Consider the following 22,565-nt stretch of genomic DNA (forward strand, 5'->3'; position numbering starts at 1 on the left):
TTTTTTTGATGTACATACGTAATTCTTATTAGCTGTACCAGCAATTCTGCACACATGGATGTGCATCTGTATCAAGGAAAGGCCTCAATATTTATGACCACTGCAAAGTAATGCTACAACTAAAGGTAGTAATAGTTAGCACTTCTCATCTTCAAAGAATTTTTCAAACGTTACCAAATTAATATAATTAGTTAATGAAAGATGCAGTAATAAAAGCTACCATAAATACCTACTGTAGTTTTAATTATCTACTTACTAATGCCCACAGAAGGCGGTTTCCACTTTACATCCTCAAAACATGTGCCAACAATAATTCTGAATACAGGCCCCTCTTTAAGTGCCTTCTAAATTCAAATTACGTCCATTGATGTGTTTTCTCTCCCCGTTCATGAGAAGAAAACCTAGCTTTGGAACTTTAAAGAAAATCTATATGAATGTTAATAAAAAATTAAAGCAAATTTTGTTCTAGAAATATATATGGAGATGCTTTAAAATTTTGTCATTAAAACGCTCAGTCTTGAGTACCTTTATCTCTCCATGAAGCTGGAAGTATGGGCTGTCTGGGCAAAAACTCCTCCTTTATACTAAGCGGTCTCACAATTTAGAGTCTATTCAACTCTATTCAAAGAAAGCAGGCCAAGTATCTCATCAAAATTAATCTCAGCTTTTTCAAAGTAATCATTATTTTTGCTAAAATATTTTATGGAGATAAGTAAATTTGTCTGGGTTTATTACTACTATAAATAAATTGGGAAAATATATCTATGAAGACCACTGATGTAATGCCATAAGTCAGAGCAAAACAAGCATATTTTTAAAAAGTGAAGTAACTGATGTTTGAGCCAAATTGTTGGTGCATCCTTAATGCTTTTTGGGTTTTCATAGAGCTTTTGTCCACTGACACTGCTCTGAACCTCAGACACTGCTTGTTCTCCATGCTGCATTCCACTGCATGACTGTTTGAAAACCTCTGCACTTAAGTTCTCTCTTGGTTTTGGTGTAAAGCAAAAGAAATCTTATGGTTTTAACCTAATACATATGTTTGCTGTTCACATATGGCAAAATTCCTTTCTGGTGGGAACTTTTTCACTGTTGTTGCAACACGCTATATATCCAAGAAGTCTCCTTTGATGTTGAACTATTGCTCCACTACTCATTATGCTACGGATTCAATATGAAAGGCAAAATTTCTGTGGTTTTTGTTAAAACAATAGCTTTGTTTTTGCAAACAAAATTTTCCACAACCTATATGCAGGGGCCAACATTACTGCAACAGAAAAGAAAACCTCTTTATTATTTTGTACTGAAAATAGTTTAATAACACAAATTTTTCTTCCATCCTATAGGTAACATTACAATTACTATTATGACTGTACAGAAAATTTATGCTTTATTGCTCGTCAGGAACAGAAATTAAAACACCTTAAGCAATATTTTACATCTCTCTAACACTTTCCTTCCACTGACCTCCTAGCCTTTTATCATCAGTTCAACTTCATTACCTGTGTGAAGTTGCTAACAACTATGTGTGGGTGGGGGAAAAGAGAAGTTCTGCAAAGACCAGTCTGCATGGTGTCCTGCTATGCACTGACAGAATGGCAAATCTGGGAGTCTTCATGCCTAATATATAATTTTAACAACTAAACATTATTTCATGAAGAGTGAACATGAATTACAACACAGAATGAAAATGCAAATGATAATACCTTTTCAAATGTGTCCCTAAAAGAGCTGGTTGCCCATTTTCTGCTAGCATTATTAAAAAAAAAGTTTCTCTGGTCAGGAATCAGATAAAAGGGGTCATTTACAAAGGCACAGAATTCATCAACTCCCACTTGGAATAATGTGAACTCCCATATACTGGGCACATTGGGAAGTCTGGCCCACTTTGCTGACATTTCAAAATGGGAGTGGAGATCTTGCAAAACCAGCCGAGCTGTGGGCTTTGCCCATTCATGCAAGTCAAGCAGCTCCTTTTTGCACCAGTCTATATTGCTTCTGAGATTTGCCAGTAGGAGATGCCGTTGTGAAGTATAACAATTTCTTCCACTGAGGGACTGTGGGAACGAAGAATGGGGTTCAGGAAGGAAGGGAATAATTTGACTCTAGGAACAAGATCAAGTGTCTCTAGTAGTAGTGAAAAAATTTTAAAGTAGGTCACTTAACACAGAAGAAGCATATATGCAAATATTTTTCCAGTGTGCTAGGCTCTAATGCTGCACTATTGTCATTTTTCACTGTTCATAGGCAAGAGACTGACTGGCAGTATATTATATACTTTGGCTCTTCAGTGGATCATCAGCATTAGTTCCTAAGCAGTCCCGTAACACTTTCAGACTTCAACTCGATTGGTGTCTTTTGGAGATTCCCTGAGCACTGTTAGGATTGTCAACATGCTTATTTTTTTCTGCTTTGTTCCTATAAAATATTGGTGTGTTTTCAGCATTTTTTGTAAATATCTAGTTGATCTTGACCACAATTTTAGGACCATTTTTCTGCAAAGCCTTTAGCCATATATCCCTAAAACACCTTGATAGCACCAGCAGAGCTATTCATAGGCTTAAAATTAGGCAAGGGCGTAAGCATTTTGCTGAGTCAAGACTTCACTGCATGATGCTATAAACTCAATTCTTTTGAAACACAAAGGATATCATAAGGCAGAGCAAGTCCTGCAAAGATAAAAATTCAAAGGAAACAGCAGTATAAATTGTAAAGTTAGGCATTTTTTCCAGGGGGAGCCAAGGAAGGAATTGTTTTCGCTTTGTTCTGAGTGGCTCAGGTGATAGGAGAGGGGGAGGGAGGCAAGGTTCAAAGAGCAGTAATAAACTTGCTTTCATCTGCTTTTCTCAAAGAACCACAAAACCCAACAAGCAGTTGCCATGTGCAAGCATTGCTTTGTCTATTACCAGGACATTTTAGGGCTGTCGTGATGAAGTCATTTGGAAACTTGTCAGCTCAGAAGATTTACTATAGTATTTACCTGGAGTATTTTGTTAGTATGCTTTAAAACTGCCTTTTCCTTTTTTCCAGCCTCCACGAGTTTCATGGTCAAAAGCAGGGGCAGAGGTTGCCGAAAGAGAAAACTGCTGAACTTTTTCCCCCTTTCACTCTCAGAGGTGTAGACAGAAACACCGATGGTTCACATACACCAGATAAAATGAATCTTTTAAACCCAAAGATACCATGACATCTTAAGCATACACTATGAAGTAAAAGTTCAAAACTCCATTTTAAACCACTTATGAGAGGATTTACCAAGATTCTGCCTAATGTTCAGCTGACGCATTGTCAAAAACATTTATCATGAACCTTTTGAAGTTTCTTAGCTCCCCCCTAGTTATTAAAACTTGAACTGCAGAGTTTATCATCAGCCTCAGAGCACACACAAAATACGTCAGGTATTTTTTAAATCAACCTTTCAGTCTGATTTTGAGACTATTATACAAAATAAAACATTCCCAATCAGGTTAATGTCTGACAGATAATGCTGAACCTGCATAACTGCTGCGCCTGATTGATCCACAAGACAATTTTCATTTCCTAATTTGCTTTTTATTAAGCACTTTGCAATCAAAGGGAACGGCAAGGAGTCTGCCATTCTTGGAGCAGGTTTCCTGTGAAGACCTGATGTCAGCTTCAACATTTTCAGACAAGTTCTTGAATTTTTGATGCTATGTCGTAAGAATGTCTAAAACGTTGTGTCAATGGATATGCTGTGCTAGTGAAAAACTGCCATTGTGAATACAAATTAACTAGTAAAACATCTGGTTTTGCTGCTTGCTGTATTCTTACCAACAGCTCTGCAAAAACAAACATCAGGGGTTCGAGCAGAATTTCCTGCAATGATTTAGAGAATGCCTGACTCATGATAAAGCATATTTATCAATCACTTGCTGAACAAGGCAATTTTCTCACCGCCGGGGGCTTCATTCCCAACTGAGTTTATCACCAAACTGCCACTTTAAGTGGGTGTTCGGAAACTTTACACCTGGAGACAGACCAGAGGTTCCAGTAGACCCCTGGTGCTCTACAAATGTCTCCTTAAAATGCATTCCTCATCACAGATGCATGAAGACCTGGAAATATAAACATTTCTAACAGGCTTTACAAAGCATCTTATTTGCTATGCTCTTTTAAAAAATAAATAAAACAGGCTCTGATATTTTTAATCAATAGGCTAATCTGATTCTCGGTAAGAACGAAAGAAAATCTATATATGTTGTTCAATGAACTAGCAGACTGCCCAATATCGCTGGAATTCTCCCATTCCATAAAATAATACATATTCTTTTACACACACACACAGAGAGAAATCTAATAACATCTTTATACCTTTCAAAGTAACCTTAATCAACAATATTAACTCATAAGGCAAAACACTGCTTTTTGAACTGAACAAGAACAAGCTTGACTCAACAGTGCCTGCACACTCAATACATGGAAGATGTGAGAGGCGGCAAAGTAGTATCTTCTAAAACTGTCTGTAACCCAAAAATAGGATGATTCTTGACAGGGTAGGATACACACTTGGAAACTTGGAAATTCTTTTATTCAAAGTCTTTAATGACCTCCAACCCAATTACATTTGCAACAAGACATGATAATGCAATTGCTCCTTTTTAAAAGTACATATGAAAACTGAGCATTTTTGAAGCTTGATTCTTTTTTTTTTTAATCATGTTGAGATGAAGCTCATTTACTTAAAAAGAAAAAAATGACAAAGAACGTCCTCTGCAGCTGGTCAAACAGATTACGAAACTCTAATCTCACTAGCCTGAGGAAAACGAAAACTGTTTTTCAAGTATCTATTTTATAGAGCATTGGCTTTATACTTTTTAAAAGATGCATTAACATAACTGATCAGAACATCCCGGAATGTTTCTGATCTAGCTAATCATATGACGTTATGACAGAGATACTTGCTGTCATAATGCCAATGTTTCTAAACATTTCTAAAATCCTTTAAGTTCATATTTTTTTCAAAATTAGACATGGGTAAGATCTATTTCAGCTTCTTCAGAAGTTTCTCCTTCCATTCTAAAGCGCTAGAATACTAGTACAGAATATTGTAGACAGACAGACATACACACACATAGCAAACAACAATGTCAGGCTCCACAACCTTTTCAAATGTTTCTGCTTGCCTTTTATTCAAAACATTTTACTCTAATTCCTGCACAACTCGTTTCTAGGAGTAGCCACCACCCTATTTCTTTAGCTCTCACGTAGTCTTTTTTTTGCTGAACTGGAATCATCAATAAAAAAATTAAGAATTTGTCTAGTTTAAATTTATTGTCTATGCTTCCCTTAAAAGTAATCGTTTAAAACATTCAAGCCATGCTTGTTGCACCTCTGAGGGACTGATGCATATTGGGCAATTTTGGTCTGCCAACTTCCAGCAGGTCTGTGCCCCTCCAAGCCAGCCCTGGTAAGATCAGACTGAGGATTCCCTGGTAGAGACCCCTGACAGGAGCATCACTGCACCAGGCAACTGCTCAGCGGCCCTTGAAACAAACACCCTACATTTGATCTTTCGACACTGATAATTTCACCAATACAGGTAACAAATTAGGTGTCACTTATATACAGGCAAAGTAGGAAGAGGATGAGAGGGGGGAAAAGTCTTGCCAAAGCTATTGCTGTGTCTGAGATATAGTGATCGTGGAATGTCAAGAGCTCTTGTCAGAGTTGTGACAAAGCAGATCTGATTTCAATGGAGTTTTGATTTTATTTTTTTTTAAAGTCTTTTTTTACCCAGTTTTGAGCTGAATGGTGGCTGAAAGACTGTGCTAATTTAGTTAGAGGATCTTTCTGCTGTGGCAGAAAAGTCCTACATGAAATGCACAGACAGGAGAGGACCCCAGTGCCACACAGCAGAAGTTTTTGTTGAGTTACTTGTGAACTTAATAAGCATCCCCAAGATACCCCTCTGCTTTTCCTTCCAAGGAACTCCCACAGGGTCATGACAAAGCAGTTAATATACTCCCAAAGGTACACCAAGCCCAGAAACCATACAGTGGGGAATGTTTGGCCTCAGACCATCATGAGTGCTAAGGGCACAAGGACTGAAAGAACAACGATGCAGATCCACAGAACAAAAAGCCATCAAAGACAACTAAATACAGACAGCAACTCCCTGAACTGTATCTTGCTGGAGCATGGGAAAGTAAGTTGAGGAAATGTCCCTAAACCTTCAGCCTGTTCTTCTACTCTTTCCTGGGCATCTGTTATCAGATACTATGCCCCAGAAGACGGGAGACAGAAGGACTCCAGTTTGAGCCAGCACAGTCACTTCCATTCTCCTTGAGCCAAAACAGTCTTTGCAGTTTATCTTCTACAGGACTTTCAGGTTTTTGAATGACAAGTGTCGAGTATCGATATCCACAATACACTTCAGTCAACATCCCAAATGCTCTGAACAAGAAAAATAACCCAATCAGTGTCTCCCAGTTTCAGAAACGCTTGGCAAGAATGTTTCTGCGCAGGTAGAAAATGCTACAAGAGTTCGACTGACTGAGTAACACTTGATCAATGCTAAGCGAACGGCTGCCAAACCTGTTTGGCACATCTAAAAGGAAGGCAGGCTCTTTTCATTTTCTCCTATTTTTTTAATATGTAAGTAGTTCCAAATATTCTTATATGGATGACATTTTTAAAATGCAAAAGCATTAAAAATAACAGAAAACAGATCAAGTTCTAAAGTGTCACCAGTTTCTCATTTGTGCAGTTACATTAGGTCTCATTAGACCTGTGCAGCACAAAAAGCAGAGCTTTCCAGCTACTTTATGTGCACTCAGAAACTTTTCCTTATCACAAATGAGACATAAACTGCAGGAAAAACAATATACGGTGCAGTGTGAAAGAACTAAGAATTCCAGTATTTTTAAAGTTGCATAAATCTTGATCTAGTTTCAGGATCTGATAAGGAAGCACAAATAAGCTTGTCCTCTGCAGAGGCAGGTTTCGCAAACAGCAAGTTAGAGAGGGAGAAGGGACATCAGCCTTCTCGCATACTCCACGAAGGCTGGATCATTAGAGATGGGTGCTAGCAAATGAGTCCACAGCAATGCCAAGCTAGACATGCAAATGTGCATTTCCATATGATTCAGATCAGAGGGGGAGACCTGATAGAGAACAGTAGAAAGGAAAAAGCAGCATATAAGCATTTAAGGCAAGTATAAATGTTAACAGTGATGACAAAGATGTCACTGTATTCTTTACCCATCAATCTGTGCCGGTTTGGGCTGGGATAGTTACTTTTCTTCATAGTAGTATGGGGCTATGTTTGGGATTTGTGCTGGAAACAGCGTTGGTAACACAGGGGTGTTTTCACTATTGCTGGGCAGGGCTTACCCAGAGCCAAGGCCTTTTCTGCCCCTCACCTCACCCCAGCAGTGAGGAGGGGGGCACAAGGAGCGGGGAGGGGACACAGCCGGGACAGCTGACCCCAATGACCCAAGGGATATCCCATACCGTATGACGTCATGCTCAGCATGTAGAGCTGGGGGAAGGAGGAGGAATGGGGGTATGTTTGGAGTGATGGCGTTTGTCTTCCCAAGTCACCGTCACATGTGATGGAGCCCTGCTTTCCTGGAGAAGGCTGAACACCGGCCTGCACATGGGACGTGGGGTATGAATTCCTTGGTTTGCTTTGCTTGTGCGTGAGCCTTTTGCTTTACCTATTAAACTGTCTTTATTTCAACCCACGAGTTCCCTCACTTTTACGCTTCCAATTCTTTCCTCCGTTCCACCAGGGGGGAGTGAGCGAGTGGCTGTGTGGGGGGTAGTTGCCAGCTGGGGTTAAACCACAACATAATCACCTCACATTTTCCTGTGTCCTCCTTGCTTTTCAGATTCACACAAATGTAAGCTGAAGTGATGTATTATTCCGGTAGGAGGAAGAAAACAATACATCAGGTATGAGTTGCTCCTTGGAGCTTAGAGCACAGCTGTGGTCAAGGGTGTTTCCAGGCATGCAGACAATTAAAATCCCCTGATATGATTCAAATTGTTACATAGTCTTCAGTAACTCCTGTTTTACCTTGCCGAATTACAAGTGTAAAACTGTAAAGGATATGAATGATATTAACACTGGGAACAAAAATACAGGGAATTTAAACATAGCCGTATCAGAAAAGCAGTGCTTTTTTTCCTGAAGCCAGAGAGAGCCAATATCCATCTTAGATTTCTCCTTCAAGCTGTCTGCAGAGTTCTGGCTTGGTCCAACTGTGCAGGTGTTCCTGCAGGTATCTAACGTTTGGTAGCCTGAATTTTTATTTATACAGTTTCATTCTGCCACTCCCAAGCTTCTCAGTAAGCAAACAAACTCACTTTTCATGTTTTGTTTTCTCTCGTTTGTACTTTCACCCTCTCTTACATAACAAACTTGGAAGCCAGTATCAGGACGGAGAGTGCCCGGGGCTCCTGGCATGGGTGCAACGGGTAAGATGCTCGCCCGCCAGCATCATCCCTCCCTGAATAAGCACATCCTCTTCCCATGTCTCCTCCAGGTCAGATCCTGGTGGTGGAAGGGTGGACGCTGGGTGAGAAGGGAGTTACGCTGGCAACAGGAACAAAAAGGCCAAGCTGGACCATGGTACCACACAGGGGTACCCGTGGCAGTCCCTCAGCAGTCAGGTAGAAAATACAAAGGAAAACATTGCAGCACTTCAGGATTTCATGTCTTTTCGACAGTTCTAATACAGAGAGCTAGTACAACCTTCTATTGAAATTAAAATGTTGCACTCCTCAGACAGTGACTCTCAGGAACCCAGATGAATTCTGGACTAGCACTGCTGCCCATTTGGCAAGAACACAAATGCTGTGCTTTCCTAAACCACAGTATATCTGCATGAAGCTTTGGTACTGACATGTCCTAACTAATTATTTCCCAGGAAAACAGACTGTTTTGTTTTCTCCTGATCTATATATTCTAGAAGAACTTGAATTAATTCATTTTTGTTTCATGAAAGATCTGATTTGTTTTCAGGACATGAGTGAGTGATGCTTTCCTTCCTCCCCACACAGCAAGAGTTATTCCTTTGCGATGGTGTAAACTGTAAGTGAGCAAATCCCAGCACAAAACTGAGCTGTGACTTTGTTGCAGATCTCAAAAAGGGAAGCGAATGTTTGCATGTTTTGTCTTCTAAGGCCAACACAGACAGGTTTGAAACCCATGATCTCATGCCATGCTGGGCCAGGAAAATAGCATATTCAGGGCATAGGTTTCCAGCATAAAAATACTCGTGAGGTGATCTGATGTGACTCTATTCACCTGCCAACAGTCCTGGCAGAAAAATAAACAGGTTCTGGAGATGAGCTGCTGCTGGAGGCAAAGCAGGAACCGTTAAAAGAGCTGCCCTGACTTGTGAGGAACTGGCCTTTTTGCTTTGAACTTCAGCAGATCTTAATGAATTCTTCATAATTGGCAATCTGGGGTTTTCACCAAGGATATATTTCTCTTAAGGTGCCACATGCAGAAGACATATTCAACATTAGAAATACAAATTTTGAGTCTCCTGGTTGGTTGGCCAAGCTGGTGAAGGCAGTTCTAACAGGTATCTTGACTGCTACTGCAGATAACTTTTCATGTTGTATCAGTGATTAGATTCATACATAACCATGCATCAGTGCTGAAGGATTTGGTTTCATAATTATTAACATATTGACTTAATTGAAGTTATTGACTTCAGTGCTGTGAAAGCTTGAACTAAAAATAAGCAGAGACCGTTTTAGTAACAGAAGAAGTTAAAAAGTGGTTGTGCCAGAGCAGTAAGGTTTTTGTTGTGCTTGACTAATCTCTGCTTTAATGCTCTTCCAGTCCTCTGTTATCTGGCAGTTTTGAAGGGGACGTTGCCAAGAAGCCCATTTAGAGTCCTAAATTTTATCCTGTAGGCAACACTTATTTCCGTTTCCTGAGAACAAATTTCATAGACAGACCCCTGAAGAAGAAAACAGGTGAACTCTTTTCGTTCCATAAAATAGTCTCTTCACTGGAGGACCTCAGGCTTTCTGAAGAGGCCAAAGATATAAAACTATTGATGCCTGCACAGAAGACCTTATGAAAAAGCTTCAGCCTTGAGGTTCCCAGTCTTCCCTATAAGCTTCAGTCTCAAGTCCCTAGTCTTCTTCATACACGTTTTCAAGGGTCAACAAATAAAATATTTACTATATCAAATCCTGTCCATCAATGAAGAGAATCAACGCCGTGTAGACAGTGCCTGAATCAGCAACAATAACCCATTCCTAGGGAAGGCATCCCAAACTCCAATGCAAGATGCAGAATGCACATTAAGTGCAGAATCCACCTGCAAAAGGCTCAAAGAATAACGTACATTTTCAATAAAAGTAACCTAGTTTTTCCACCTTCTTACATACAGATGTACTATATGAACACATAGAGACAGTTTCCTTGAACTGCAAGGCAACAAAGGTGCACTAGACCTAACTGACAACGTTTACAATACAAATTTTAATTGGAAAAGGATCGACGCATGGCATGCAGGAATAGAATTTTTTTCTGTTTTGGGACTCCTGCTATTTTGACTGCCAATAGTACACAAAATTTCCACTGAAGGGCAAGTCAAACCAATTTGCCTTGGGATGGAGGCATCTGAAAACTTACTGAGGTTATTATATTCATGCCTACACGTACTTTAAGCAGATGAACTGCTTCATTTTGAATCCATGTCAAACCACAAGAACTGGCTGATAAAAACATTCAATTAAAACAATCTCGTTCTTCTAGAAAAAATTTGGCTAGCAGCTATATCTCACATTTTCTAGCTGGGCACAATAGGGCAATTGATGCTAGAAGGAAACAGGATAGCTTTATGTCAAGGATCCAAAGGGTCAGGTTTGGTGACAGTATTTGTAGGTTTAACAAATTCGTGAGATGAAAAAGCCACTTCTGCTGAGCATGAAACTGTGAGAAAGTCAGAGCTAGAACTCGCAGATACACAAGTTGTGCTAATTAGACAGATGTTCTGAAAAACCCAAACTTTACACTCGATGCATATTTGTATCTTTTGATGTCGTACTTAGTGCTGCTTCACACCACTCGGGGCTTACTGAGAAAAGCAGAAGCGGCTCCCCTGCTAGGCTGTCTGGGTGAGTTTGCCATCTGATCTACTCAATACACAGATAAAAGTCACCGCACACTTTTTTCCTTTTCAAGTACAGTACTGTAACTTGGAAAGTTGCTTTATTCTCAACTCCACTGATGCAAGAAAGTGGCAGAAATATGGCAGCTTTGGCTGCTTTCCTTTAGTAGCTCTTTGTAACTCATCTTTTAATGCTAAGGAAACAATAAGTATTTTCATTTTGTATGGAAAAAAAACAGTCTACTTATAGAAAATAAAGGCAATGCCTTCCAAAAACTGTAAGAGTGCTACTGACCACCTGATTCTACTGCTAGCCTGCCTCTAAATATTGGTAAATAGTTACCCTGTACAGGTATCGGATTCACTAGGTTTCTCTTGTTACGCTTGAGAAAAGCCAAACTATCATGAAAATGGTAAGTTTAACAAAGAAATTTCTATTTCACTGTGATCTGCCATTCAAAGTGTTAGTCAGTCATTTTTTAAAAAACACTGATACTTGATCTGCTTGAGTTTCAGTTACATGTAAAGCTGAAGAGCCAGCAGAAAATTCTAAATGGAATCTGAAGATTTCTAAAGTCAACACTCATTTTGGCAAGAGCATTTTAATGCATAAAGCTGAAACCCTCAGTGACTCTCTCCTGCTGATATCCCTGGAGCAGCCAGCACCATGATTAGTACAAAACTAAAAGCAACCTATATTGAACATACAGTTTTGCAAAAAAAAGTTTATACAAATACTGGAAATTGTGAAGGTATGCTGGAATCAGCCCGTGCAATCTGGTGCTAGTTTGGCTCACTCCTGGGATGAGCCACGCCATAAGAAAGATATCTAAGGGAAATATATGTTGATAAGTAGACCAGGTTCACATCCCCAAATCTCTATTTGCCAAACCCTCAACTTCTGTTACTGTGCCAGGCTTTAAAAATCTTTATTACAGAGTAATAAATGTTTGTGGACTACGGAAGGTTTGCTTTGAAGATGTCGTTTTCTCCAGCAACCTTTTGTTGGTTGAATATATGGTTCACACATATTGTGTTTCCACCTACACGGCTGGAGAAGCCCTGCAGTCAAGGCTGTTCCAGGAGCAGGGAAGGAGGCTGCGTTCCAGGAACTCACTGGAACTGGAACAAAGAACAGCCCTTGGAAAGTCTACACAGTCCTATGCACAGACTGTTTTACAGATGCCCTGTGTTTGGAGGACATTAGACACTTGTTTTTATCTTTATCTTTTTTTTTTTTTTTTCTAAAAAGTAAAGTCCCAGACTTTTGAGCACAGGCTCTTCCTCCCAGGCAGTCTGCCTCATAACTTCTGGGTATCTTCCCAGCTCTGTCTTTCTAAGCACCACTTTCTCCTCCACATAAAAGTCCCTGTGCTCTTCGGAGAGTAAAACGTTTTTGAAATGCAACAGTAAACTATAACCATCACAGCAGCCTTAAAAAAAGCTAATTTTCCTTTGTTTATATCATAGTTATAAACACTGTCTGCCCTTCTTTATTAGCTGTGGATGCTTATGTCAGTAATACTTAACACTTATTAGTAAGAGTGTTTTCTCCATATCTCTCTAATCGCCTAAGATCCCACTCAGTGTTATTACTCCTGCCTTGTCAGTTAAAAGCAGTGACTTTTATGGCTTGTTTTGAATTCCTTTTCACCATTTTTCCAGTGCAAAATTAGTGTAGTCCACCTCATTAAAAGAACCTGATAGCTTAGCTATATAAAACTTTATATTTTGTTATGCATTTATGGAATCTTTAATTCCATAATTTGGAGACTAGCAGATGTAAGGTAGCCTCCCTTCTAGGGCTAAAAAAGAATAAAAAGGACTTCATGCAGCAAAGTGCCTTCTGGAGGGAAGGCAAAACACTGACGACAACAATGATAAAGTAGGAAAAAGTAAAAATACAAACTTTGAAACCTGCCAGATAAAACTGGACTGCAGTTCAGAGGACTAGGCAAGCACTAGGTTCTAGTCTTTTATAAAACTTGTAAGTATGATTTTGCTGTTAGCCATGGTAAGTTCTTCAATGTGTTGAGACATGAAAAGTCAAGAAAAATGCCAGAGTGCAAAGCTTGCTGCAGGAAAAAAAGATGACTCAATTCTTTGTCTCACAAAGCATGTCAAAGATATTATAAAGTGCTTACAGATGCTCAGCCACTCGGATTGCCTGATTGGCCAAACATCTGAAACCCTGTAATTTTGAAGAGAAGGTACTATGCTTCAGACAATGAAATAATTTCTGTGGCAACAGAGAGAGAGATATGATTTTGAAAAGGAGAGAGCACTTTTTAAAATCAGAATTTCAGTTGTCACCAGTAACTATCTAACCTTAACATGAAAGTCGGCCTATTTTTATTATTATTTATGACGACTGTGTCAATACAGCCTTTTAAAGACAACCACATAATGGAATCAAGAGACAGAGCATGAGCAACAGCTGAAAAGCTCGGGGCTAAACCCTCATCTCTCTAACAGACAGAATTTGGGTGAAACTAGTATTCATATAAACAAAGACTGAAAAACAGGTGCCTCAGAGTTTGGAGCCCATGTAAAAGAGAAAGCAAAAGCATAAAAGACCTGCAGATTTCATTTACCTGTCCTTTTGGAAGACACGACTTCCTTTGCTGATCAAATAGAATATAGGAAATTAGGAGGAAGATAATGTGATTTGCCTGGTAAATTTTAATGCCTGCTTTACAATGCTAAGGTACAAACGTTGGTGCCTTGTAATTCCCTGCTAATAAAAGACACTGCAGAGTTATTAGTATTATTACAGGCTAAAGTCAGTGACAAAGAGAGATCGATCCATGAAAAATGACTCCATGTATTTAACATCAAGATGGTCCCTTAAAACTATTTCACCATGCCAAATGGTTTACCATGGTAATGTTTACCCACAAAAGCAATTAGATAGATTTGAGATCCTTCTGGAGAACTTTGTGACATACACATCTTTGAAGATCTTCAACGACTGACAGAATTGGCCATGTCTGTCACCATCAAACTATCGCAATCAGTAATGCATGTTCTGACCAGATATCTTGTAAGACATGAGTCAGTGTCAGCTTCAACAGTGAAATGCTGACCTCCTTTTTACAGGCAATGTTTCCTAAAACAAAAAAAACCCAACAAACCAACCTCCCCACCTTCAGCCAAGTTACGATAAAAAATACAATAAAATATTTTAAAAAGCTTATAAATAATGTGGGTCTTATTGACAAAAGTTTATTACACAGCTATTCAACAGTAGCCTAGATTCTAACAGCTATCCCTACTGCATCAATGCATGTTGGAGAAGAGCGCAAGTCGAGATTCATTTAACAAAAAGTCCTTGAAATAATCTATGTCTTCACTTTGCCCTAAGTTTTAGATTTTAAATTTCAGTTTACACTAAGCTTTCAGGGTTTTTTTTCCTAATTAATGTCCTCAGTGCTACCAGTTAAACATGGTCATAGCCTGAACAACCAGTCTTTACAGTCTTTCTGCTGTAAATACAAGGAAAATGCTGAACATGTAAATTGTTCCCCCTTTATTTGCCATGGCTTGGAAACTGTCAGCAGCCTTAACAAAAAGGTAAAGAACTGAACTGGCCCAGCTTTCTCAAAAGGGTCTGATGAGCCTGCAAGTGTACTTGTTAGATGTGGCTTTAACGCCGGGCGACCTCACTTCCAGAATCACTCCGACCATACAGCACTGTACGGTTTTGCTACTGGGTGGATCCTGAAACCATTCTTTGCAGAAGGGCTGATGCACAGATCCGGACCTTAGGAGTCCAGAGTTAATTTCCATCTTTGCCACAAATCTTGGACAAAGTCAAGGCTCTACCCTCCAGTGTCTCATTTGTAAGACAGGACCAAAAATGCTGCTTCTCTGTACTCTAGATCAGGTCAATTTAGGTTGTATGCTCTCTGATGTCTCTCCTCCCATAATAAGGACTAATAAGGACATCTAAAACATCAACAGTTGGCTTTGCTTGGGGCTTTTAAACCAACAAATTACAGTTATTTATTTCTTACTAACCCCAATATTGGCTATTGCAGAGTACAATGGTGGTATTCCAAAAGGTATTTTGAGGACAATAAACTAAATACCTCTGCAGGACTACAGTCACTCAGTTAATGTTCCCATAGCTCCGACATGCTTTTTCTTTTAACACAAAATATTATTTGTAATTACAAGTGGAATTTGCTAATAAACATGGTTGATAATGAAATATAATAACACGCAAAATTAGCTTGTTCACAAAATTTTTAAAAACAGTTTTTCTGATAGACTGCATTTTAGAGACATAAGTATATTTTGACAACTACTTTCTGGAAACAAAGATATTAGGTGCCCTTAAAGAAATGTTCTGAATGCTTTAAAACATCCCAAGGTTTAAAATAATTTGTTTTACTTTTAGCAGGAACCAAACATAAAAGGGAAGGGGGGATTATGCAAATCAAACAAGAAGGACATGCGGATGCTACGAGGAGCAAGCCCAAGAGGCCACGCACTCTCTTTATGGGGCAATTTGCTGGCCTGACATGCCAAAATAGAGTGATATCAATGTAACCCCCCCACTGTGGAAACACTATTCCAGAATAAAAGGAAATAAGGGTACCCCACTCAAAGACTGACTCAAGCATAAGTATAGCAGAGTAAGTATTTTGTTAGAGCTACACTGTATTGATAAAGCCCTCAGTCCAATCTTTGCACAGAGGAAATTATCTTTTTGATCCAAGATACGACAGCATCTAACAAATATATGGTAATGTTGAGAATACTCAATGCCCACATAGGCCCAGACAATGTAAAACTAGTTGTTTTCTCCTTTGTTCTGCTATGGCTATAAAATACACTTTGGGGTTTTTTTCCCTCTCAACATTTTTAAACATAACAAAGAAAAACAACTGTTTCAAAATTTTTCACACTAAGGGGAACATTATTATATGACATTCTTTCCTAGAAAGCTTTTAAGTCTTATTTATTAACAGGATTAATCTGATCATAAGCTGGCTGACACACGAAGTGTTGAAATATGTCATCTTCAAACCATGCTTTGCTAATGAAATTTTGGTGTTAATTCAGGGGATATAACAGAATCCTAGAATCTGCAGTATGAGCCAAACAACAAATGTGGTTCCTCTGGCAAAAAAAGCATCATTTTCTCCCTTTTCTGTTGTGGGTTTGTCACTGCGTGCTCTCCATCATCCATTTCTTTCCAGAATCTACTTTTTGATGTGGAGTCCCCGCTTGGCCATCAACTTCTACATTAAAATGCTCTGAACATGTTTTGCGGTTCCAATCCCAGGAACTGTTTGCACTTTCAATCCCAGAATCCAAAAGGATTTAATAAAAAAAAAACACTAAGGCTAGGATTTCATAAATAACCTCAAGGTATCTCTACAATGCAATCAATTTTATGCTAGTGCCAAGTCCACCAGTAACCACTGCCAAAAGCAGCAGCAAAGTTAGGTAAAAGCTCTGACCATTTGACTGTATTGAGCTCCAGGTTGTTGTGGCTAAATTGCTATCGGGATGCAAGAAAGCTAGTTTAAATTTAGCCTTAATAAGTTTACACTACACTTCAATGACCAATGTAGCTCCTGCATAGACATTCTCAGGAGTTCAGCACCCAAATCCTTACTGGAGGGTGCCTTCTGAAATCCCAGTCTAAAGCATCACAAATGGGTTAACAGACATGGCAATTTAAGCAGCTTTTCCAAGCATATGCAGGGCTTTAATATAATTGTGTTATCAACTAATCCTATGGTCTAAACCAATGGTTCCCGATCTTTGAAGTGTAAGCACATCACAGGAGAGGCATGGCACAGAGACCAGGTGAGCTTTGCTGGATTTAACCCGTGCCAGGCCAATTGCAGTGTCCTTGTACTCTGCTCCAAAGAACGCAAGTCCTGGTAAGTTCAAAGCAAAGATATTTACGCGGGCACTGAAGGGTGAGCTGTGCTTTGGGGATTGCTCTCTGTGCCAACACTGTCCTAATCCCAACAGGCTCAAACTCAACAGCAGCAAAAAGGCAGCGAGAGGAGTCACTCAGTTGTTCAACGCCTTGTCAGACCACTGCTTCTTAGGTCTTTGCTATCAGACATTGCAACTTGATGGCATCCAAACTGGTTACCTTATAAGCCACAAGAAAGGAATGTCATGAGCCAAAATTTTATCCTGATTTTATGACTCTGACGGCACAATGTTTGACTTGCCTTTAGGCCAGACAAATCACGGTGTAACACAGAATGCCAAGTACTTTAAGCATTTGTCTCAAACTGACCCAAATTAAGGCCATCTGAAGCCAAAAAGGGTTGTTCAGATTGGGTTTTCGGGTTGCTCAGATTGGGTTTTTAGGTTGTCAAAAGCAGCAAAATGTTCTTAAAAGTTTCATTTATTCTTTCTCACTAATATTTAAGATAGTATTAAAAAAAATAATCAAGATTAAGGAGATAGAAACAATTGTGAAATAATAACAACTTAGAAATCTTTAACCAGCAAAGAGAGTCGGGAATTTGAATTAACATCAAAATCATGTATTATGGCATCCACATCTGGATATCACTTTACTGACTAAATCCAAAACTTCTCTGAGAGCCAGTTGGTTTCTGTAAAAATGTATTTCTCCCTTTGAAAGGAAATAATAATTGGAAGGTCTTACAGGAAGTCACCCAATACCATATAAAGGAAATTGCAATCTGTTCCTCAATGTTAGTTTAAATCAATGTTATATTTAGCAAATGCCCACTTTTTAACGATAGTCTTTTTAATAGCTTATACTATATTAAGTCTTCTCAAAGGCTTATGCTATATTAAGAATTGCTTTGGTTTTAGAATGTTTCTTTAATCATCCCTCAAGTTCTTCAGCTTGCCCTAGGTTAGATGTTGTTCCCCATCTCCAGGACATCTAGGATTCCACTTCACCAAAACCAAGTTTTTTTGACCCAGGCTAATAAAAAGCAAAGTATTTCTGCATATGCTCGTCTAGAAGTATGTGTGGTTCTTAAAAATACTAAGTGATCGAATGTTAAAAACACTTATTTCTGTTTCCAGAAGCATACACAGTGGTTTACCTTCCTAAGAATTTTCTGTTTGAGTATCTGGCTTTCAGTAAATTTCCATTAAATCAGTGGTTTCAGAAGAAGATTTTTTTAAAAGAACAATATTAATGATACTAAAAAAAGTTAAAGAACTCCAAGAGTAATAGCTCCTGCAATTTCTTCCCCAAATTGAACAAATCTTACAAAACATACTCGCAGCACCACTGCTAAAAATCTCTCTGGGACACTGCTCAGACACCCTGTGCAGAATTCCCCGGTGGGTTTTATGTGTTTCATTACGTTGCGAGGTAACACCACCAAAATTAAGTTTATAATAGCTGAACATAGATTTACATGGAGAAGGATTTCACACAACCTATAATCATTAGTGTTCAAAAACTATTGTCACCAACAGCTGAATATTATTTCCACTGAACGTAACTTAGTTTAAAAGTGAATCCATAAATTCAACAATAGCATTTGCACTAGGTGCTAAGAAAAAAAGCTGGTAAACAGTCCAAAACATGTTTTTCAAATATATAACTCAAGAAGGTATCATGCACGATAACTTGAATTACAGCATATTTCTGACTACATGGAAGACTACTCCACTGTCACAGTGTTTCTCTATATCTAGATGGCCACTGAAAAAGTGGAGAACTACAAATAGTACATTTTCCCAAGTGGCAAAAATCCACTTGTACCCCCAAATAATGTGAATTAACTACGTGCTATTTGCAGAGCCTAGTAAGATTAAAAACTACCTCTGGTGATTCAATTTGGATAACAGATTATAGCCAACATTTTTATGGTTATACCTTTGGCACAAGAGACTAAAGAATGATCAGAAAGAAAATTCTGTTTCTCAACAAACACACCAATAAAGGCAGACATTTTCCTTCAGAAAAAAAACCAATCATTAAACAATTTATGAAAGAAGGGAAAAAGAACACTGCAGATGATGAGATAGCAATGTCAACCTAATTTCATTATGCAAATCATTCAAATATAGAGGAAAACATTAACTGTACCACAACTGAACATCAGATAGTTCCAATATATAAAAACTCCCATGGTTTCCTTTCAAGCACAAAAAGTAAGACAAACTGTTGGAGTCCATTTTTTCATGAGCTTCTAGATTTAACAATGTAATTCTTTGGGACTAGTAAAGGTCTTTATGAAGAAAAAAAGAGGAATTTCCTTCTTCTATACAACTTTTAATGAAGTGTTTTCATTGTCAACCCTAGCAGATTACATAGTTTCAAAAATTTTCCATTGCTCTTTACTACTCTGAAAGGAAAAATATTTTAAAAATAATTCTGCTTGCCTCTGCAGGTGGGATGCTCTGCAGCCGCTTTGAATCAAGGTGTCAAAGCAGCAAGGAACAGAGTCTGAATATTCAGAACCTGTGGTCTCTTAAAGCTTCTTTGAAAAAGGCCACAGAATGCAACTCGGATACAAAATATGTAGGAATCTAATGAAAAAAAGTTACAAATAACAAATACTTCATTCCATTCACATTCAACACAGATTTTGCATTTAGTTTTCAATGGAACCCAAGAACGTACTTTCCTTCATTGCACCCTTAAACATAAAAGTTGAGAATGTCTTGTGAAAATCAAGCTAAAGCCCACGCCATACTACTGGCTCTCCGGTGGTGCAACTCGGCTCTCCTATTTTTCACCTTTTTTTTCAAGTACCAAAAGTACTATATAAAGGTGCTGAAAAGATGTTAAAATATCTGAGTTGGTATTAAAAGAAAGAGAACAGGAAAGTTTCAAGTATTTGACTGAAGTGGATGGATTAGACTTGCCAAAACCAAACGTTTTGTGCAGGCTTATGATCAGCTAGAGGAAAGAGAGCCTGAGTCATCAGATACTTCAAAGTCAAGGTCCAGTGAATAGAATTAGTGAGCGCTGTGTGAACAGGAACGATACCTGCATTCATCTGCCCACTGCAGAACTTTTAATTACACTCAAACAGCCAGTAGCACCAGTGACTAAAATCCCCAGATTACCTTGATTGCTCTGTCATTATCTGCAATCAGCTGCTGCTTCGCATCTTCAAACTTTTGTATAACTTCCTGGAGCCGCTGCTCTGCGGCAAGCTGCTGCCGGCTGTTCTCCTCTGACAGAGAGGAAATGGTTGTCTTAAGTTCAGCTATGATCTGAAAAGAAAACAGCATGCTAAATCTCTCTTCAGTAAAAGGCATGTATTTTGCATGTTTTTATGCTCAGTATGAGCATGGCATTGGCAAAGTCTGCTGTGCAAGCTAAATATTTTAAATTAACATATTACACACTAGCAAGCATGAAATTCCACACAGAGAAGAGAAATATAGTAAGGCTGCGAATGACAAAAATTGCTGAACACAAAATGTTTGGAAGGGTTTTCCACTATGACATTCCAAAATATTTACTCATGAGAACAAAGCACATCTGTGATCTTCAAAATAGAGCATGTTTCCAGTCTTCCACTGCACTGAAACCAGTAGTGCAAATTTACATAGTGATGGAGGTGGTCCTTTTCTAGAAGGATACTTTAGAGCTTGATACTGCAGAGAAGAAAAACACCCAAATTTACATACTGGACTGAAATTTAAACTTGATAGTGAAATTTCTGAGCTGCTGAAAAGAGCATATTCTGCTTAGCACTACAGCGAGGACTTGATTCAATGTCCAGGACCCTTAAACTAGACCTTTTATATGATTTGCTCATAATTTGTCAAAATGTACTTGTTTCACCTTTTTTATCACTGTGGAAAGCCATAACTAAACCTGATCCTTTAGGCATATTTACAGAGTTTTACGCTGACATGTCATCACCCAGCAAAGCTCTTAAACATATGGGACAGTCACTGACTTCAATGTACATATTCGAGCTTAAGGTTAAGCTGCTGTAGCAGCATAATATAGTCTAACTCTACAAACACTTTAGCACACAGGCAGGTCAGGGAGGGACTACCAGAGTGCTCAGACTTGTGTGTTTGCAAGGCCTCCTCATTGGCAGAGAAACGTTTAACTATATTAAGGCCACAGTTATTTAAGAAAAAAATACTTTAAAAAAACTACTAATAGGACAGGACCAACATAATAAGAAATGTGCTACAAATGAAGGTACTAGATTGACCACTGGGGAAGGGGAAAAGGACTGATTAAAACTCTACTGTAAATTTATTTCTCTGTTTTACTACCTGAAAATCCCTGACAGTAACACAGATTATGGGTAAAGCCTACATGGATATTTCTGTGTTTCTTTTCTAAAAATAAATACACATTAAAAAAGATAACACACCAGTGAGAAGGAAGGCTATTTGTTCTTCATGAGATCAATGGGCCCAAATTTAGAGATTAACTGGATAGGTGTAACTCTTTAGGCAGAATTAAGCAGTATCTCTGGGTTTGCAATTTAGGTCATCATTCAGATGATACACAATTTGCACAAATTTGGCTTTGCTCAGTGTGTAACACGTGCAGTGAGAAAGCAGGAGAAAGCGATGGATCATATAAATTATTAAGATAACTTAAAGCCATGCAAACCTGTACCACTTATGTGTATGTTCCATTTTGTCACTTTTTAAAAAGAAAACAAAATAACAAACCCTTTAATATAACACAAAAGTGAGATTTAAAGCTTTTACTGGGTTAAGACCCTGGGCTAGCATAGGAGTTCTGAAATGCATGCATGGAAATTTCAGCATGAATTGATGGAGAAAGATTTGCTTTCTACAGTACTTTTCAGTGGAAAAAAAAAAATCTGTTTACTTTGTATAAACTTCAGAGGAAATTTCTTGAAATATCTTCTCTGTGTGGGTGTTAAAAGTGAATGTTCCAAGAGGCCATAGAGAGTAAGATTAGACAGATGTTGTCAGCAACATGACCACAAGAAAAGTTGCAATTGACCTATTATTAATACTGAGCTACAAACCCCCACTATGTTCAAGTAACTTTAGGGATTTCATTCAAACCCACAAAAGTAAAGAAATTCAGACATCAGGGTGAAACTCCTGACATATGAGGCATGTGTTGTGTCTGCCACAGAAAGCACAGAGGAATGCCAGTTCTGCTCATTGGGTCCATCGCTCCCCAGTAAAGAGAACTATTAGCTACAGCAATGCCTAGCTTAAAAAAAAAGTCTCAAAATTTTTCCATTTTGAGACCTCTACAGGCCAATAAGTTTCAGTTTGACCAAACTGATTATGACATTTAGGTTAAATAGTTATTACCTTGCACTACACTACCTAGGTGTCCCCACTGTAACAATTAAAGCAATTTCCCTCACCGCTTATTTAAAAATTCAGAAATGCTTACATTATTCCAACTCTCTTTAACGAATGGTCCAAGACCCATTTTTGTATTGACAGTAAACTGTCTGGCATAGAGAGGCTGACTTTTGATTACACTCACTAGGCACACCAATAGCATAAAAATGACAA

At 38.5% G+C, this 22,565-nt stretch overlaps 1 protein-coding gene across 1 annotated transcript in view; it reads right to left on the minus strand.

Moving 5' to 3' along the window:
* The window catches only part of LOC104167421 (centrosomal protein of 112 kDa-like), a gene marked incomplete at its 3' end in the record, with an annotated part of 49,405 nt that overhangs the window by 21,269 nt on the left and 5,571 nt on the right, over positions 1 to 22,565 (minus strand). The window contains exon 4 of the mRNA XM_009707670.1: positions 20,148 to 20,297. Coding sequence (XP_009705972.1) covers positions 20,148 to 20,297 — 150 coding nt within the window. The remainder of the gene's footprint in view (positions 1 to 20,147; positions 20,298 to 22,565) is intronic.

The sequence above is a fragment of the Cariama cristata genome, unplaced genomic scaffold (genome assembly GCF_000690535.1).
Source record: "Cariama cristata isolate BGI_N322 unplaced genomic scaffold, ASM69053v1 scaffold29669, whole genome shotgun sequence".
Classification (NCBI taxonomy): Eukaryota; Metazoa; Chordata; class Aves; order Cariamiformes; family Cariamidae; genus Cariama; species Cariama cristata.